The 19276-nt window shown below is 39.8% G+C and overlaps 1 protein-coding gene across 3 annotated transcripts in view; it reads left to right on the top strand.

Moving 5' to 3' along the window:
- PTPRQ (protein tyrosine phosphatase receptor type Q) overlaps window positions 1-19276 on the top strand; it is a 220786-nt gene that overhangs the window by 91691 nt on the left and 109819 nt on the right. For all 3 annotated transcript variants that reach the window (XM_075012304.1, XM_075012297.1, XM_075012312.1), the window contains exons 32-36: window positions 3228-3410; window positions 4244-4345; window positions 7720-7840; window positions 13465-13625; window positions 15209-15354. In XM_075012304.1, coding sequence (XP_074868405.1) covers window positions 3228-3410; window positions 4244-4345; window positions 7720-7840; window positions 13465-13625; window positions 15209-15354 — 713 coding nt within the window. The remainder of the gene's footprint in view (window positions 1-3227; window positions 3411-4243; window positions 4346-7719; window positions 7841-13464; window positions 13626-15208; window positions 15355-19276) is intronic.

The raw sequence follows: 19276 nt of genomic DNA, 5'->3' as shown, positions 1-19276 counted from the left end.
CTGTTATGTGTCAAACTTTATACATTCACACTGGAAAATGTAGGTAACCAATGTCCATTTGGGAAGGGAAACATGACAATATGATATGCTGAAAGTAAAACTCTTCTGTGCTTACTTACCTGAAAATCAGCTAATTTCACCTGTTATTTATTTTTAAAAGACAGGAGGGACCTAGGTACCAAGGTCTTAATGATGACATAAATCAGTAATTAATAACTGTCCAAGAGCTTCTGGCTGGTCATTCCTTCACTTACTACTTACCACTATTCCTGGCTGAACATATTGCATCGTTCAGAGGATTTTACCTGATTGGGTATACATTCAAAAGAGTGCTATACACTTATTAACTGGCCTAAAACACCTATACTTGAAGTGTATTATTAATAGATATGTATTAAAAATGTTGGAAACCTTCAGTCATTCTTTAAACTAAACAAATTTATTTCAGGGTCAGATCACTCATAAAAACCCATTCAGGCCGCTCAGATACTCCTTCCCCTCTCTTGGACCATTTCTACACATGTCACTTTTCCCAAAAGTGGCATGCTAATAAACAGGCCAAAAATGCTAATGAGGTGTAGATGTAAATTTCCGGTGCCACATTAGCGTAAGGTCACATGATTTGGAATCCGGAAGAAGCTCTTCCGGACTCCAGAACAGCGTGTGAGGCATGGCCTCTGGGGGATCTCCTGGAAGGAAATCCTCCTTCCGGAATCCTCTTCTTTCCTGCCAGGAGATCACCCGGGGCCACGCCACTACATGAGTTCTTCAGCAATGTAATGTGTCAGAGGGAAGGAAGGCATAAGACTGAAAGTATGAAGAGATCTGGGACTTGTTGAAACATTATAGTGTTTGAGAGAGCCTTGTTAAAGTCATACCACTAAACTAAACTATGAGGATGTTTAAGATGATTTCTTAGCTGCTGATGGAATTCAGCCCCTCTCTGGATACTAACAAATACTCCTAGACAAAAAAGGTGACATCTCTGGGTCTCATACAAATCTAACCTTTCTGCCAGAAGGAGTTGGCAGTAACTATGGTGGGGTTCAACATCTAGGGGTTCTTTTTTATCCATCTCACACAGAACCGGCTCAAGCCTCCACCCAGTAGCCTGGGAAATTTGCACACCCCTGGGTGCCTCGGAGAGGCAATGCTTCCCCAGTCGCAAGCACAGAATCTGAATGTAGAAAAGAACTTTTATTAAAAGAGGCAGAAAGGTCAATTAGCGTAAGCTTGGGAAAATACCACACCCAGAGTTCATAACCAATCCTCAAGTAACTGTCCCAGCTCAAATGCATTGAGCAATGTCTTTGGCCTCTCAGGCTCACCAGTCCAATACAGTAAGCAGCCAGTCCACACACCCAACTTTCTCCATACCCCCAGTTCAAGTGCCCGACTTACAACTTGGTCCAGTCCGTGCAGACCCTGACACCTCATGCTGATGCATTCCCTCATGGGACCTGAGGCAATGCCACCTTTGCACTGATCCAGCATTCTGCTTGCTCCTTGCCAGCTGCCACACTGGCCATCCACCGGTCACACTGGCCATCCAGCAGTCACACCATCCATCTGTCACACCTCTTACCAGCTATCCACCAGTTGCACTACCTGCTGTGGGTTTGGCCTGAGGCAAAACTCCTGTTATTTCAGTTCTTAGTGGCCTTAGCTGCCACCCTGTGATTTCAGCTCACAGCATCTGCCAAAGTAAAGTCTTATACAAGATACAAAAACTAGTATCCAGCTCTATCTTTTTAACAGGTGGGGAGGACTAGTCAAGCCAGGCTTATAGCTATATAGCCAAGGCTTAGACAAGGCCAAGGCACCCAGCAAGCTAGTTTAACCCATACCCCTTCCCCTCTGCTTTACAATGCTTTAAATGTGTAATCCATGTCTTATGCAGTTATGATGACTGCCCTGTTGCCCACAACGACTTGAAGCATTGGTGAGATTTCACAATTCTTATGCTGAGTGTTAGCATAAATTGTGATTTTACAACAGTGTGTTTACAATAGACAAAATCTCATTGCTTCCTTGCTACCCATCAGTCTTTGTTTGCAAGGTATCATATATGCATACCTTTGCATTCTCATGCAAATAATCTCTGGGAGACACATTCCTCCCAGCCTTCAGCAAGGTATCTCATATGCACACCTTTGCATTCTCATGCAAATGATCTATGGGAGACACATTCCTCCCAGGCTTCAGCAGCATTGAGTTCCTGCTGACACATTCCTTACACAAATACATATGCATTGCAAATATTTTTTATTTTCAATGCAATGGGTTGCATTAAGTGTCAGACGTTTTCACAATACTGGTTGAACCTCTCTAATCTGGCACCCTCAGGACACTTCCACTGCTTACTGGGCTCTTAGAAGACATTTAGGGCTAAATTACAACTAAATAACAGCACAAAGCACTGAGAGCCAGGACTAGTGGCTGTAAACAAGCTTTATGGGACCATGGGAAACTTGGCCTCACCCATGATGTGGTCATCTGACTAACTAAAATCGTGCCACATTACGGATGGTGCCAGATGAGAGAGTTCTGGATTAGAGAAGTTCACCCTGTACTTCCCATGGAGGATACCCAGAACTCCTCTAAAAGCCATTTACCCTGCTCTACCTTGTCAAACTGCACGAACTGAAAGAAGTGCTGTGAAAAGCGAACATATTTATATCTTACTTCAGAAAATGATTATACAGTGTTGTCATATGCTGGTGCCTTCTGCCCTGGTTTTGGGAACTGGGAAAAGGTGTTTTTGTTTTAATGGGAAAACAAATTTAAAGATTGCCAACAAGCATGTGGATCAGCAAAGGCAAGTGGAAAAAATGTTCGTGGAAACCCTTTGTTAAAATATTGGCAGCAAATCAGTGAAGAGGTCTTGAGAGAGCCAAGTGCAGGGTGATAGGTACTGAGGTGACATGAAGGAAGCTCAGCATCACAGGGACGGATGCAAGTGGGAAGATCTTTAGCTCATTTGTCAAGAGGATTCCACCAGTTAAAGACTGTACATAAGAAAACACCTCATAATCCAGATAGTTTCATTATGTATTAATAGTACATTTTCATGCGTTTTTGATCTTGCAGCTCAACTTGTAAAAATATAAAATTATTGCTTTTAGTAACAAAAATCATATATTTAGAATATACTGTATTTTGAATTGCTTAATTAATGAATAACATTTTGACTCGACTATTTTTAAATCTGAATTTTCTTCTTTCAGTTCCTGATACTGCACCAGAAAACATAACCTACAGGAACATCTCATCTACAGAAGTAGAGTTATCATTTTTTCCACCATCTGTTCCCAATGGGATTATACAGCAGTACACTGTATATCTGAGGAGGATTAATGGGACTGAGTTGAGAATCATAAACACTACTCTTCTGACAGTAATTATTACAGGTTAGCTCATTAACAATCTGAAACTTGATAGTGTCCTGGTTTGTTAATGCTGAGTAGTTCATGCTGACACATTCCAATCTGAAGGAAATCTGTAATGTTTGTTGGAAACTTAATGTTTACAGCCTTGAGTTAATTATGCCAATGTCATTAGAGGTCACTTTTCAAGCAGAGAGATTGACACTAAACTTAGTGCTTATTGGGAATACTAAGACCTTGATCCTGCAAACGCTCTCATATTTAGTTTCAGGACTTCAGTGGGACTCTCCAAATGTATAAAATTAAGCATATATGTAAGTGTTTGTGGGATCAGCATCTTAATTCTTCACACTTTAGTTTTAAACATGATAATCCATTTTGTGGGACAAACATGATTTTTTACTTGTGTGACTATTCAGAATTCTGTATTAAGAAGAACAGATGCTTTCACACTCCTGTACATCTAAAATATATTGAAATACTTCAGGTTAGGATAAAGTTGAGACTTAATTCCAGGTACAGCTCTGATTTTGCTGATGTCCCAGTTTCTGAAATAGTTTAAAAGGATAATTTCTGTGTAAAAGTTTATACGTGTGGACTGTGTCCATCAGACACATCAGACTATAGGTCTCCCATCTTTGGTGTTATTGGATAATATTTTTGTCTTGTGGGACTTGGAAAAAATAATTAAAAATTCTTCTAATGCATTTTTGGCACATCTAATATCAACTTGGAGGTCAGTAGGGATTGTATGCCTACTCACGCACTCAAAAGCCTAACTTTAGAGGTTTTTAAAATATCCACCAAAATCTCCCTTCTAATTTATGAACTAGTTTCTTGTACTTTTCTTTCTCTAGGTTTAAAGAAATACACCAAATATACCATTGAGGTGTCTGCAAGTACCAACAAGGGTGAAGGGGTTCATAGTGCACCTGTAGACATACTGACTAATGAAGATGGTAAGTAAGAAAAGAAGTTACAATATATCATTGTCCACTTTCAGTGGACAAGTCTTAAACGTTGTTGCAGAGATCCTTCTCTGTTCAATGTATATGACACTTTTATATAGGTACATCCCATTTAGATACAATGGATCTTCATTCTTTAATACCTCAGTCAGTATGAATTATGTCAAATCACCAAAGTTATGTATTTGAAAAGCAACACTACTTCTCTTTTAATAACTTAGGCCTGCAAAAATATCAGTGTCTTCCATTTTTAAGAACCCTTAATTTACTGTTACTATTTTTGCCTATTATGGACAGGCAGGAAGTGAGTCAGATGGAGTTTCTCTCTGGTTGGGTGGAGAAGTAGAAGAAGGGAGAATTCACAGACAGCTTTCCCTGTTCCTCCCCAAATATGGGTCTGCAATAGTCAAGAGTTCTTGTGCTTGGAGTGGCATATTATATTTGTCTAAATAGATGAATTTATAGTTACAGTTATTAGTATTGTGTTAATGCTTAAAAGACATACTTAATGGCACCAAACTCTCAAAATGAGCATGGTGGGGTCAAAAGTAGAGCCCAGGCATTTCCCTCCATACTAGCCAGCAGAGTTGGCTCTGCATTATCAGACTGTACACTATGCTTTATTTAAGGAGAGCGTAGTGTCTATGCTCCCTCTCTGCCCAAGAGAAGCATTATGCTTGCATTAGACACAATTCGTCCGGGAGTGCTGTGATTATGCATCTTTGCAAAACTCCCAGGCTAGGGCTACACTACAACGGTCTTTTGAAAGAGGTTTTTTTGGAAGCTCTCTACCAAAAAAACTTCTTTTGAAACATCATGACAAAAAAAACCAGATCAAAAATCGATCTGCTCTTTCGATAGAAAGCAGCCAAACCCCACCCACTCTTTCAAAAGAACAGGGCAGGAAACACCATAAATTGAAAGACTCAGTACCATCAGGACTGATGTTTTGAAAATGAGGCCCCCAGGGCATCTACACACTTTTTTTTTCGAAAAGAATCTTTTGGAAAAAGGCATTCTTCCTCATCCAGAAGTGGAAGATGGCCGCCAGATAAGTGCCGCCTGCGGTCTTCCAATTTACTGTTAAAAGATTGCATTTTGTGTGAAGATGCTCTGCAGAATTTTTGAAAGAAAAACTAGCTAGTGTAGACTTAGCCCCAGAGTGGCCAGATGGTTTCATCCACAATCTGTACCATGTTACATTGCTCAGTATTAATGTTTCTATAGTACATCAAAACAGTTCAATTATTTAAAATCATGCCATTTGTTTAAAATGTTTTTCTTTAGCTTGAACATTTGCTTTGTATTTTACTAAAGAGTTGGTTATCTGAATAAGGACTCTATAGCTGTGTCTACACGTGCATGCTACTTCGAAGTAGCGGCACTAACTTCGAAATAGCGCCCGTCACGGCTACACGCGTCGGGCACTATTTCGAAGTTAACTTCGACGTTAGGCGGCGAGACGTCGAAGTCGCTAACATCATGAGGGGATCAGAATAACGCCCTACTTCGACATTCAACGTCGAAGTAGGGACCGTGTAGACGATCCGCATCCCGCAACGTCGAAATTGCCGGGTCCTCCATGGCGGCCATCAGCTGAGGGGTTGAGAGATGCTCTCTCTCCAGCCCCTGCGGGGCTCTATGGTCACCGTGGGCAGCAGCCCTTAGCCCAGGGCTTCTGGCTGTTGCTGCGGCAGCTGGGGATCCATGCTGCATGCACAGGGTCTGCAACCAGTTGTCGGCTCTGTGTATCTTGTGTTGTTTAGTGCAACTGTGTCTGGGAGGGGCCCTTTAAGGGAGCGTCTTGCTGTTGAGTCCGCCCTGTGACCCTGTCTGCAGCTGTGCCTGGCACCCTTATTTCGATGTGTGCTACTTTGGCGTGTAGACATTCCCTCGCAGCGCCTATTTCGATGTGGTGCCACGCAATGTCGAAGATGAACATCGACGTTGCCAGCCCTGGAGGACGTGTAGACGTTCTTCATCGAAATAGCCTATTTCGATGTTGCTACATCGAAATAAGCTATTTCGATGTTGGCTTCACATGTAGACGTAGCCTATATGAGTTAAAGACTAATAATATCTTTGGATCAAGACATGCCAGAGAGATGCAACATTCAGTATTTGACAAACTTTTACTGTAGTGTTACAGAGGATAATAGAACAAGTAAACACTAGATACGGCTGTCAGCATTTATTAACAATGTATACAGGCATTCACTGAACTCATTTGCTCAGGCAAAATTAAGATTTCTTTAAAATGTACAGAGAGCAAGATGTTCTAAAAAAATATGCTGTCCTCTGGTTGAGAAAGACAGTGTAATTAAAGGAAGAGCAAAACAAATATTTATAATGCGCCACATGTGTCTTACTGAAAGGTACGCACTGTTCAGAGCATCAGACCAAATGCCTCACAGATTTGCTAATAGCTATGCTTATGTTCTCAATTTCCATGCATGACCACAGCCATGACCTGAATTTTTAGTACATGATGCTGTTTGGTTTAATTTGAAAAACAAACGTAATGTTAACAGTACAGCACAGTGCAATATTTTTGCCTGTTTTAAAAAAAGGTTTACTTCTTTTATAGTACATTAATTTAAAAAAAGCATTATTACTAAACAGACATATGGATACACTTTCGTCACAGCAACATTTCTATGAACTTTAAAATATTTTAATAGACACATGAAAATGTATCATAATATTTTATTTAGCTATGATATTTCAATATTTAGTGGTTATACTGCTGCCTAATGTTCATCTTAGAATGAATTTCAGTAGTCTCATTCATTGAATATGTGTATATCTTTTTCCATGACATGTTAAATGTATGAATGTGTTCTTTATTTGATGAAGTGAAAAGATTTAACTGTGCCTGGTATCCCACATTTTTATCATCTCTCATGATATGCTATGCTCATCAATTTTCCCATTTTGGTGCTTCATGTAATTATTTACAGGTCCACTTCTCCTCAGGGGAACTATTTTGCTATATTTTACTAGCACTCACACCTATAAAGCTCTTGTTTTTATTAGAAGAGGGAAATTACAACAATGTACTTGGACAGTAGGTGAATTAGTGTGACAAAACCATTGCTCTGTTTTCTCATGAAATATTTTTTTCCATTGAATCACAGAAACAGATGTTTTAACACTGCCATGAAAAATCTTCCTTTATCATCAGACTGAAAAAGTAAAAAATGCTTGAATTTAGCAACATTTCATAAGGGTATTGTACCTGTATGCTCCCATATTTCACTTGCTAGCATGAATAATTAAAATCCTATTTAAAGATCCTCCACTCAACAATGGCACAGGTCTTAGCTGTTTAACAAATTCTGGTGTTCTGCATTCTCACTTTATAGCTCCTAGTTCACCTCCACAATTCCTCTCAGTAAAACAGTTGTCGGGTGTCACTGTGAAGTTGTCATGGAAACCACCTCTGGAGCCAAATGGAATTATCCTCTATTACACAGTTTATGTCTGGTAAGATTTTTTGGAAATGGTTCTGAGGATAAATATTAATCTGTAATCTAAAAGGAATGTAAGATTTTCCTTACAGGCCTTCTTGATTACACTTGTTTTGAGAGTGAATATTAATAAGTTACTTAAATATTAGCCTTTCTTATACATAAATACCACTCTAGAGTAGGGGAAAATTGTAGAATAAAATGATTTTCACAGATCTAAAATATTTTTCAAGTGTTTGGGATTTTGCAAAATGAGTTTATATTTAAATTAACTGGTAATCTCCTATCCTAATATATTAATTAGACTTTCAGAATCTAATTAATGATACAAGGAGACAAAGGCTATTGTCTTATCATCATCATGAACAACCATGGGCTCAGCACCCATTAGTGTCAAATGTCTCCCTATTTCCTTCCATCTTTCCCTGTCCAGTGTGGAGTGGCTTAGTTTCTGTAAACTAGCTCTGCACCAATCTACTATACCATCCATCCATTCTCTGTGGGGTTAGCTGTCCATTATGCTGAATACCAGGGTCTTGACTTTTCACTTGTCATTCATTCTGCAGATATGCCTGAATAGCTGCATCTTCCATTGCATAAACTTCTGCGGTAACTTCTCTGTCGGCTGTATCTTCCTGTATAATTCTTCACTGGTGACCTTCTTCATCTATCCTATTCTCAGGATCTTTCTGTAATAACTCCTCTCAAATGCCAATATCCTTCTCTTTGAATCTTTCGTTATCACCCATGTCTCACATTGATACAATATGCTGCTGAATACATATGTTTTCAAGACACTCAGCTTCCTTCCTAAGTTAATTGGTTTGCTTTTCCAAATCTTATCCATCTCCTTCAGACTTGCTCTTGCTTTCACTGTTCTAGTCACTATTTCCTTCTTACAATCTAGATCATATGTCATATTGCTCCCCAGATGCATGAACTTCTCTATGTTCTCTAGTTTGATACCATCTACGCTGGTCTTCCTTGCTATTTCCTCATCTCCAAATACCATTGTCTTTGTTTTATCAATGTTCATAATCAGCCCGTACAGCTTCCCTTCCTCATTTAGCACCTGCACCGTTCTACCTAGCTTCTCTTCATCTTCCTTGATGATCACTTTATCTTCCATGAATCTCAAATTGCTAATTCTCATCCCGTGTACCAATATCCTTTCTACCTCTCCTTTGACTTTGTCCATCACTCTCTCTAGGTGTGTCATGAAGATACTTGGTGATATCGGATCTCGTTGTCTCATACCTCTACTTGTTCTAAACCAACTTCCCAAATCTCCGCACATTCTCACTGCTTCCTCAGCATTGTCACTGATATCCTTCAACAACCGTATCAGTCTGCTATCCACCCCATATGACTCCAACACTGCCCCAGTCACTTTCTGATCCATCCTGTCAAATGCCTTCTGAAAATCGATGAAGCAATTGTAAATGTTTTTGTTCTTTCGTGGAGCTTTCTTCACTATTATTCTTAGTTTCAATATCTGCTGTATGGTACTTCTATCTTTCCTGAATCCTGCTTGCTTATCTGCTAGATGTTCTTCTATCTGCAAACTCAGCCTCTCCATCAGTATCATCATCAGCACCTTGCCTAGATGACTCATTAGGGCAATTGTTCTGCAGTTCTTGCACTCCAAAGCACATCCTTTCTTCTGTATTGTTACTAGCATGGAACTCGTCCATTCCTTAGGTGCTTTCCCTTCTTTCCAAGCTATATTACATAGTCGGTGTATTTCCTGAATCATACTTTTTCCACCATATTTCATCATCTGTCCAGTGAGCTTATAATTTCCAGGGCTCTTGTTGTTCTTTAGTCATCTCACTGCTGTTTCTACTTCCTCCTTCAAAATAGCAGTCTTGCTCTTGATGCTTGGTGTTCATATCTTTTTCAGTTCTTTGATCAGTCTCTCTGAGACACTCGGGTGCAACTGTGCTTTGTATAGATCAGAGCAATATCTTGTCCATCAATGCACAATCTTCTCCTTGTTCATGAGCACCTTGTCATTCTCAACTTGGATTGCCATTTGCTTTGGTTGCCACTTCCTATTAATATTCCCGATCATCTTATATGCCTCCCTCATTTTACACTCACCACAATACCTCTCAATATCTTCACACTGCTCCTCTAACCACTTTACCTTATCCATTCTGGGCACTTTCCTAACCTGATTACATTTCACTCCATAGTGCTGTTCTGCCCTCTTGGAAATATCCCTTCTGATCTTCAGTGCTCTCTTCTCTTGGACCAACTTCAGTGTGTCTCCTACATAATTCACTTCTTATTGATCTTCTGTTCTTCCAAAACCATCTGCTCAATAGCCTCTTTTATCACCATGGCTATCCCTTCAACTGTCTTATCTAGGTCCTTCTCTGTGCCTGCATTCCTGATCTTCTCTTTGGCCATGTCTACACTAGCCCCAAACTTCAAAATGGCCACGCAAATGGCCATTTCGAAGTTCAGTAATGAAGCACTGAAATGCATATTCAGCGCTTCATTAGCATGCGGGCGGCCGTGGCACTTCGAAATTGACGCGACTCGCCGCCGCGCAGCTCGTCCCAATGGGGCTCCTTTTCAAAAGGATCCTGCCTACTTCGAAGTCCCCTTATTCCCATGAGCTGATGGGAATAAGGAGACTTCGAAGTAGGTGGGGTCCTTTCGAAAAGGAGCCCCGTTGGGATGAGCCGCACGGCAGCGAGGCACGTCAATTTTGAAGTGCCGCGGCCGCCCGCATGCTAATGAAGCACTGAATATGCATTTCAGTGCTTCATTAGTAAACTTCGAAATGGCCATTTGCGTGGCCATTTTGAAGTTTGGGGCTAGTGTAGACGTAGCCTTTGAGTGGTTGTCTGTATGCATTCCCTATTTCTTTGTCACCTAGTCTTGCCATGTCTCTTCCTTTGTTGAAATGTATCTTATCCTTTGTCTTCAATTGTATCTTGATGATCACAATCACCAGGCTGTGGTCGGAGTCCGTATCATCTCCTCAGAATATTCAGCACTGCTGTACTGATGTTACCAGTCTTCTCAGCAAAATCATGTCTATCATGTTCTTGGACTTCCCATCGTTCAATCACCATGTCCACTTCCTACAGTCCTTTTGTTGGAATGTCATGTTACAGATCACCACCTTCTGCTCTGTTGCACACTCTAGAAGTTTCTTGCTTTGTTCGTTTCTTTCTCTGTATCCAAACCTTCCCATGACTTTCTTCCAACCTTCATTATCTGTTCCAACTTTCACATTCCAATTTCCTCTGATGATTGACACATCTCTCTTCAGTATCTCCTCCAGCATTTTTGTCAAGTCTTTACAGAATTGCTCAATCTCTTCCCCCATGCTGTTCAGCATGGGAACATACGCCTGAACGACCAAGAAGTTGAACGGTTTTGCTTCGAATCTCATTACCATCATTCTTGCACCCATCAGTGTGATCCTAACAATGCTCCTTCAGCTCTTTTGCTAAGAACTTAGTTAGTTGTAATTTTCTTTCAGTAGCCAGCTTATCAAACCTGATCACTTATTTGGTAACATGGGCCTTATTTATCCAGGCAATGTCTGAGCCAGCATCTTTTATCAGGTAGTTGTACTGGCATCAGATTTCATTAGTATTATTGTTTTGTGATCAATGCATCGACATTCATCTGACCAGTCCTTCTCTTTTATCCAGGCTTGGGACTGACATGAAGCCCCTAGAAGATGCATGGTGGAGTTACTATTGTCTGAAGTTTGCTAATATTTAAAGCTGATATGGGCAAACATCGTACTGACAGGATTTAGATGGCTAAGAACCAATTAAAAAGGTTTCAGCTCCCAGTCAGTGGGCTGAGTAAACAAGGAGTTGTAATAGCAGGAGTACCAGCTAGCATGATATTTTGTGCACCTCATGTATCCTGCTACTTCAGCTCTTCCCATTACTTTGTTACTTACCTATCTTCTTCTCAACTCTATTATAGCACTCATTAGAAGAGCTGGATATTTTTTATTTGCTTATTTTGCCTCTTGGAATCTGTCTCCTCCTCTTTCAAAAATAGACTATTGTCATTTTCAATCCCAGTTAAAATTTATTTTCACTTTCCTCTCCTAAGCACTGCTTGTTCTAAAGATATGTCATCTCTTCCATTTGTAAACCCTGTATAGTGCCTTTACTGGGTTTTGCCACGTGTTGACGTGTTTATTTTGATTGACGATTACAGTTATTTATTGTATTCATGTGGTGTCCTTTTGTTGCTGTGCCCAATGCATAGGGGCAAGTAGCTACAGAAATTCATAGCAAGCAATGTAAATTATGTATGGAAAAGGACACAGTGTTGCAGCTGAGGATATATACTGCAACTAAGCATGCACTTTTTATTTTTAAACGTGATCTGAAAGTTTCTCTGAGTGGTAGCTGTTTTATCTTTTTTTCATAGTTATGAACTTCTGCTTTAAAATAGTGAGGTAGTTGACACAAATAATCCCCACTCTCCAGTAGATTACATACTGGCTTTCCGCCCCTCATTACACTGTGCCAGCAGGAACTAATGTCATCTGCATCTGTGGAGAACTTTGAACCGTGGAAGAAGTTGTAGCACAGAAAGATCTCCCTCATGTTAAAGAATATGGCTTTGGTGGATACTGTGTTTAAAGATCTAAAGATATTCAAGATCAATGAGCTTCCTCTTCTTTCAAATCCTTCCTGGAGATGTAATATATCTGTGATTACCATAGAATGTGTCATTAATCATCATTTCCAATAACTTAATTGAACCATCCAGATCTGCAGAGGCTGAAATTAAGTAATCACAGAATTTCACTGATGTAATCTTAGTCCTTACCGTCTCCAACTCCTCCCTTCTGTGTCTGGTCCTCACAGACCTCTCACATCTAAAATCAGATTGGTATTAGCTCCTTGAGGTAAGGACCTAGGATGAAAACTCCTACTGACTTCAGTGGAGCCAGGATTTCAATTCACCCTTGGACTTTTAAATTATTCAGAACACTTTTGGTTGTTATAAAATCATCGCAAATAATTACTGGGGCTATTACGGCAAACAAACTATGGAACTACAACTTTTCTTAAGGGCAACATTTTCCAGTGGAAATAAGTATTGCCAGAACTTCCGAATAACATGTATGGAGGTAAAGATAGCGAATGCAGGCCATTTAACAGTGTAGAAGCAAACCTGTCTAAACATTCTATTACATGTATTACATTAGCTGTAGAAAATTCAGGAATTTATTTTTTCACAGAACGAAGCCAGGGAGCCACAGGAAAAAACTCATATGTGATCTAGTAGTTCAAAAATAATTATTCTTAATGTTTATCTTGCAAGAAATATAATATTAATAAGTTACAGGAATTTAAGAAAATATTGGTTTCAGTTGTGCTGACTATCCAGCTCTAATGAATTTCTGTAGCTTTGGCTAAGTCTTGTTTCTTGCAAGATTTGTGAGAAGTGCCTTTTTAAAAACAAGACTGTGATAATTTTTGAATAATACAAAGTATTTACAATTCATGAAAGTTCCATTTCTATTGTATGAGTTTCTGTATTTGATTTAGTATTTTCTGTTGTATTTTTAATAAAAAGTATTACATTAGCCCATAGTTTTATCAGAAAAATGTAAATATATGATGCTTTTTCTTTCTTTAGGAATACAATGTCAAAAAGAAGTACTAACGTAACAGAAACATCATTGATATTCACAGACCTAGAAAATAACAATGAATACAAAGTTTATGTAACCACAAGTACCAGATTTGGGGATGGAAATATAAATAGTACCATTATAAGCTTCAGAACTTCTGAAGGAGGTAAGTTGATGCATAATAAATCATGAAAATAATATATAGTTGCATCCATGAATTTGTGTCAACCTTATTTAAATATGTAAAATATCTTAGCTGAAAGCTTGGATTTGATTGTCCAAAGAGACATTCAAACTATATAATAACTTTCCAAAGGCAGTGTAATGTCTCTTCATCAAATAGAGCACTATATTTCCCTGCAAGCCATTTAAATTTAAAAGGCTTTTTATTTTGCTCTTTCAAATTAAGAGTGTTTGATTTTATTGCCCTTATCTCTATCAAGCTGTGACTATAGTACTGAGAAGAAAAGCCTACACAATTTGAGTGTCTCTCACAAACACAGAGATAAAGTGGTTGTTCTCTGAAAGCACTTTTAGAAACATGGCGTTATGGGTTTCCAAGCTGATTTGATCCCAGTGAATTTTATGTACTTCAGAAATGAAAGGTCTTTTTTCTAGGAGGCAACACTATATACTTAGCTTTGAAATTGAAGCTACTTCCTGTCTAGCTCTGTCACCAACATTTACAATTCTTCCACAAAAACTTAAGTACCCATCCTTCAGTTAAATGCGTACATGTGTCTCTGCATCTCTGTGGAGCCTCTTTGGCCAAGATTTGGCTCTGAATATGCCCTTAGTTGCACATAGTCATTTATAGGATCAGTACTTCAGTGAGTGATAGTGTGAGCTAGAATAGAACCATCTTACAGTTCCCTTGCTGTATTGATTGTCTGGGTGTTCCCAAAGAAAGAGAGGAGGCTTTTGATGTGGGACGCAACTTTATTATTAAATGTCTGGGACTACCGAGAAGATTACATGTACATGCCGGTCATCCTCAATTGTTTTGTCCAGTAATTAAGCAGGGAGGGGAGTGCCTCTACCAGCTCCTTTCCTACCCAGTTTCCTCTAGTAGATCCATTGCCAGGCCCCTACAAACACCGGGAGGGGGGGGCCACAGGGGGCGGGGAGAGTGGCTGGCTCCATTCCATATCAATCACAGGAGTCCCAGGTACCCTCAGCTTGCTGAATTACTCAGCACCTCTCCATTAAGTCCTTTCCCCAAGACACTTTTCAGTTACTGTATGTCTCCTTTTATGGAGTACCTGCACTGAACATCTGCTATACACTTAAAAAATGAGTTGCAATGTATGGCTTACCACCCATTGTATTCTGCATCAACAGGCCCACCTGAGCCTGCTGTCAGGAAGGAAAGAAAAAAAAACCAAAAAGCAAACGGCATCAATGCAATATGGTGGAAAGGGAAAAGTTCCTTCCAGGCCCCCCCTTATAAATGTCAAACTGCACAGGTGCACAGTGTTTATAAGCTTAGATTTGTGCATGCAAACTTACATCTTCGAATCTCTGAAAAACAAATGTCTGAAAATGAGGGCTTTCAGAAGATGTTGTACCCATTATTCATTTCTGATACATTCCCACCTTCTCCAGAAACAGAAGCTGTATGATAATCAATAATTTCACAAAAATATTTGATTTAAGACAGGATTTTTTTCAAGTTTATAAAGTCAAATCATGTGAAATAAAAAGCAAAGAAGTTTATATTATGTAAGCTAAATTTCAATATTATTCTAGCACCAAGTGATCCACCAAAAGATGTCACGTACAGAAACCTGACTGCATCATCAATAATTATTATCTGGTCCCCTCCTCAAAAGCCTAATGGGATTATACAATATTATTCAGTTTATTACAAAAATAATTCAGGAATTTTCATTCAGGTAAGTTTCTTTTTATATAATTTTTGCATATTTCAGTACAGAGAAATGCACTTACTTTTCTTTAGTGTATCATAAAAGATTAAACCAGTCTTACAGTAAATGTTATATTTTTTCACCCTCTCCTCATCACCAGATTATTTTGTTTTTTATCATACTACTAAAGGGATAAATGCAATCTTCACCTTGAAATTAAATGTGTGGTATCCTACAATTCCAAAATTCCTGTGCGCCTCAAGGAGAATTTGTGCTATTAAGCACATTAATAGAATAGCAAGAAAAAGGGTAAATTTCATGCAGAATAATTTTTTTATTGTTCTAGGATGCAAAATGAAATTACATGTGCCTAGTGATACATACATATTTTCAACACTTTTGTGCAATAATGAAAAGCAGAAGGTAGTGTTGCCATAAGTAAGCATAGAATAGTGCCTCATGTTCTGTTACTCCTTCATCACAGAATCACAGAATCACAGGGCTGGAAGGGACCTCAGGAGGTCATCTAGTCCAGGCCCCTGCTTCAAGCAGGATCAACCCCCACTAAGTCATCCCAGCCAGGACCTTGTCCAGCCAACACTTAAAACCCCCAAGGGATGGAGAATCCACCACCTCTCTAGGCAACGCATTCCAATGCTTCACGACCCACCTGATGAAGAAGTTTTTCCTAATATCTAACCTACACCTCTCCCTCTTCAACTTCCAACCTTTCTCCTTGTTCTGCCATCTGACACCACTGAGAACAGTTTCTCACCCTCCTTTTTAGAGCTCCCCTTCAGGAAGTTGAAGGCTGCTATTAAATCACCTCTAAGTCTTCTCTTTTGTAAACTAAAAAAGCCCAAATCCCTCAGCCTATCCTCATAGGTCTTGTGCTCCAGACCCTTAATCATTTTTGTTGCCCTTCGCTGAACCTGCTCCAGCAAATCCACATCCTTTTTATCCTGGGGGGCCCAAAACTGGACACAATATTCCACATGTGGCCTCACCAGTGCCGACTAAAGAGGAATAACTACTTCTCTAGATCTGCTCAAAATGCTCCTCCTAATGCACCCCAGTATGCCGTTAGCCTTCTTGGCTACAAGGGCACACTGTTTACTCATTTACAGCCTTTCATCCACCATAACCCCTAGTCCCTTTCCATCGTACTGCTGCTGAGCCAGTCAGTCCCCAGCCTGTAACAATATTTGGGATTCTTCCATCCCAGGTGCAGGACTCTACACTTCTCCTTATTGAACCGCATCTGATTTCTTTTTGCCCAGTCCTCCAATTTATCCAGGTCCCTCTGGATTCTCTCTCTACCCTCCAATGTATCTACCTCTCCCCCTAGTTTTGCGTCATCCACAAACTTGCTGAGGGTGCAATCCAGTCCCTCATCCAGGTCATTAATAAAGATGTTGTATAATTATAGTGCTGAGGAATTCTTTTCATGAACCAGGACATGCATTTCAATTGTTTATGTCCATATAATTCAGGAGTGTCTATAATCTATATGCTCCTTCTTTTATTACATATAAACTGTGTGTAATGTAAAATACAAAGAAAACATAATTTTCCTTAATAGATTTTTGTACTCATAAAAAGAAATGTAAGATGTATAGCAAAGTACAAAGAATGAAATCTTACATATATGGCATAATTTTCTAGTTATCACTTACTAGATTCAGGGATTTTTTTGCCTGAAGATATATGTTTACATAACAATTTGCAAATATAGGCCCTGCTCCCAGAATCTGATCTGTTCAAGCCAATCTTTGCAGTCATGCATTGCTCTATTGAAATTGGTGGGGCTCTGCCTGAGTGTCGGCTTCAGCCCACGTAGACCTGATTGCAGAATGGGAACTGTAGAGAAGACTCATTTCATGACCCACAGTACTCACAGGCCAAGTCTGCTACACTACAAAAAGAAATTAGAAGTTGTGTACTTCAAAATAAGGAACTGGAAGCTGAGCACCTACACACACCCTACATTAAAGTTAAACTTTGAAGTCAGGCACCTCTCCATTCCTGGGAATGGAGTAAGGACTTTGAAGTTGGGCTCCGTACTTCAAAGTTAACTTTGAGGCAAGAGAAAAATGTGTGTAAACTCTCTGCTGGCTACTCTGAAGTAGTGCCTAACTTCGAAGTTAACTTTGACATTAGTTCCTAGTGTAGACGTACCCACAATTTAATAATTAGCAGATTAGTTAGCTAAAAGTACCTTGGTCACATAGGAAGTTCTGTAATGTTTGCATATCACTGCTTATCATACTAGATCACTTGAAATTTATCCTGGTGAAATAGTAATATTGCCTTTTACACGTGCTTTTGTTGGCTATGTGCATTGTGTATCATGTATTGTATTGGCTATCAGAGAGGTAGCTGAGTTAGTCTGTATCTTCAAAAACAACAAGAAGTCCTGTAGCATCTTACAGACTAACAGTCTCAGGAAAGTGGAGGGCCAGAGCTGACAAGGTCTATTGAGTCAGGGTGGATGTGGCCCAGGTTTTTGCAGGAGAACACTTCAGTCTCCCTGTCACTCAGTAACAGATTTTAAAGTAGCAGTCCTACAACAAAAAAATTCAAAAATAAACTGCAAAGAGTAATTTCAGAGCTGCAATTCATTTGCAAATTTGACTCCATCAACCAAGGACTGAACAAAGAGTGGGAGTGGTTGGCCCATTACAAAAGCAGGTTCTCCTCTCCTGATGTTCACTCCTCCACATCAGCTACTGATAATGGGCCACATCCTCCCTGACTGAATTAACCTGGTTTCTCCTCTCTTGATGTTCACAACTCCACATTAACTGCTGATAATGGGCTGCATCCACTCTGACTAAATAGACCTGAATAGACCTTGTCAGCTCTGGCCCTCCCATTTTCTGAGACTCCCTCTTTAAATCCTCCTCTGAAACCCCCGCTCTCATGCATCTGATGGAGCGGGTCATTGCCCATGAAAGCTTATGCTCCAAAATATCTGTTATTCTATAACAAGCCACAGGACTTCTTGTTGTTTTTGTTGGCTAAGTGTATTATCTGTTATTTTGCTATTTCAAAACATCGTGTTGTATGGATGAAGGAGGGGTATGGAAGAGGCCTTTGTTTCTACTGCAGTTTTAGTTTGCCAAGAAGTCCTAAGCCATTTGTTGTAATCCACAGCCAGAATAAGCTGTAAAATTTCATCTAATGATGCATCTCCAATTCAAAATTTCCTCTAATGATGCAACTAGTTCAAATTCTTTTTTTTGCAGTATTTCATCCCAGTAGCTCTCCATATCACTCTCATCCTTCATTATCTGTGCATGCTTTTCTAATGTTGTGCCATATCATGAGTTAGTTATCTGCTCATCTGTTAGTTTTCTGCCAGACTAAATGGTCTGACTTCTAAATAGGTAGACTCAGTGAAGGAAGTGATTTTTTTAATCGGACTAACTCCTTCTGCTAAGAGAGACAAGCTTTTCACCTACACAGAACTTTGTGCAGCTTGAAAGCTGGCCTCTCTCACTGAAGCTGGATCTACATGTGCAAGTGCATTCAAAATACCTGTCTCTCTTTCGAAAGAACGTAAGGAGTGTCTACACACAAAATACGTTTTTTTGAAAGGAAATCAAAGGAATGTGGTGCAGATTTCAGAATCCCTATCCCGATCCTGTACCAGGAAGAACATCCTATTTCGAAAGAATTTTGAAAGAAGATGTGTGTAGATGCTTTATAGCCCACTCTTTCGATAGAGGAGTCCTCAATGGCATCATGGTGGGTATGTGACCTGGGCCTGGCTTATTTCCATGAGGACAGTGCTGACAGTGGCCTTGCCCACCCCAGCTGGTGCCTCATGGAGCGGTAGCTGTCCAGGGTGGCCAACTTCCATATGGCAATGGTGACCCTCTTTTCCAGGGAGAGGGCAGGCCACATGCAAGTGTCCTGGTGTCTGAGTGTGGGGGCAAGCCAGTGG

The sequence above is a fragment of the Carettochelys insculpta genome, chromosome 1 (assembly GCF_033958435.1).
Source record: "Carettochelys insculpta isolate YL-2023 chromosome 1, ASM3395843v1, whole genome shotgun sequence".
In the NCBI taxonomy this organism is placed as follows: domain Eukaryota; kingdom Metazoa; phylum Chordata; order Testudines; family Carettochelyidae; genus Carettochelys; species Carettochelys insculpta.
Note: the sequence above shows the minus strand (reverse complement) of the source record. Positions and strands in the feature narration are given on the sequence as shown.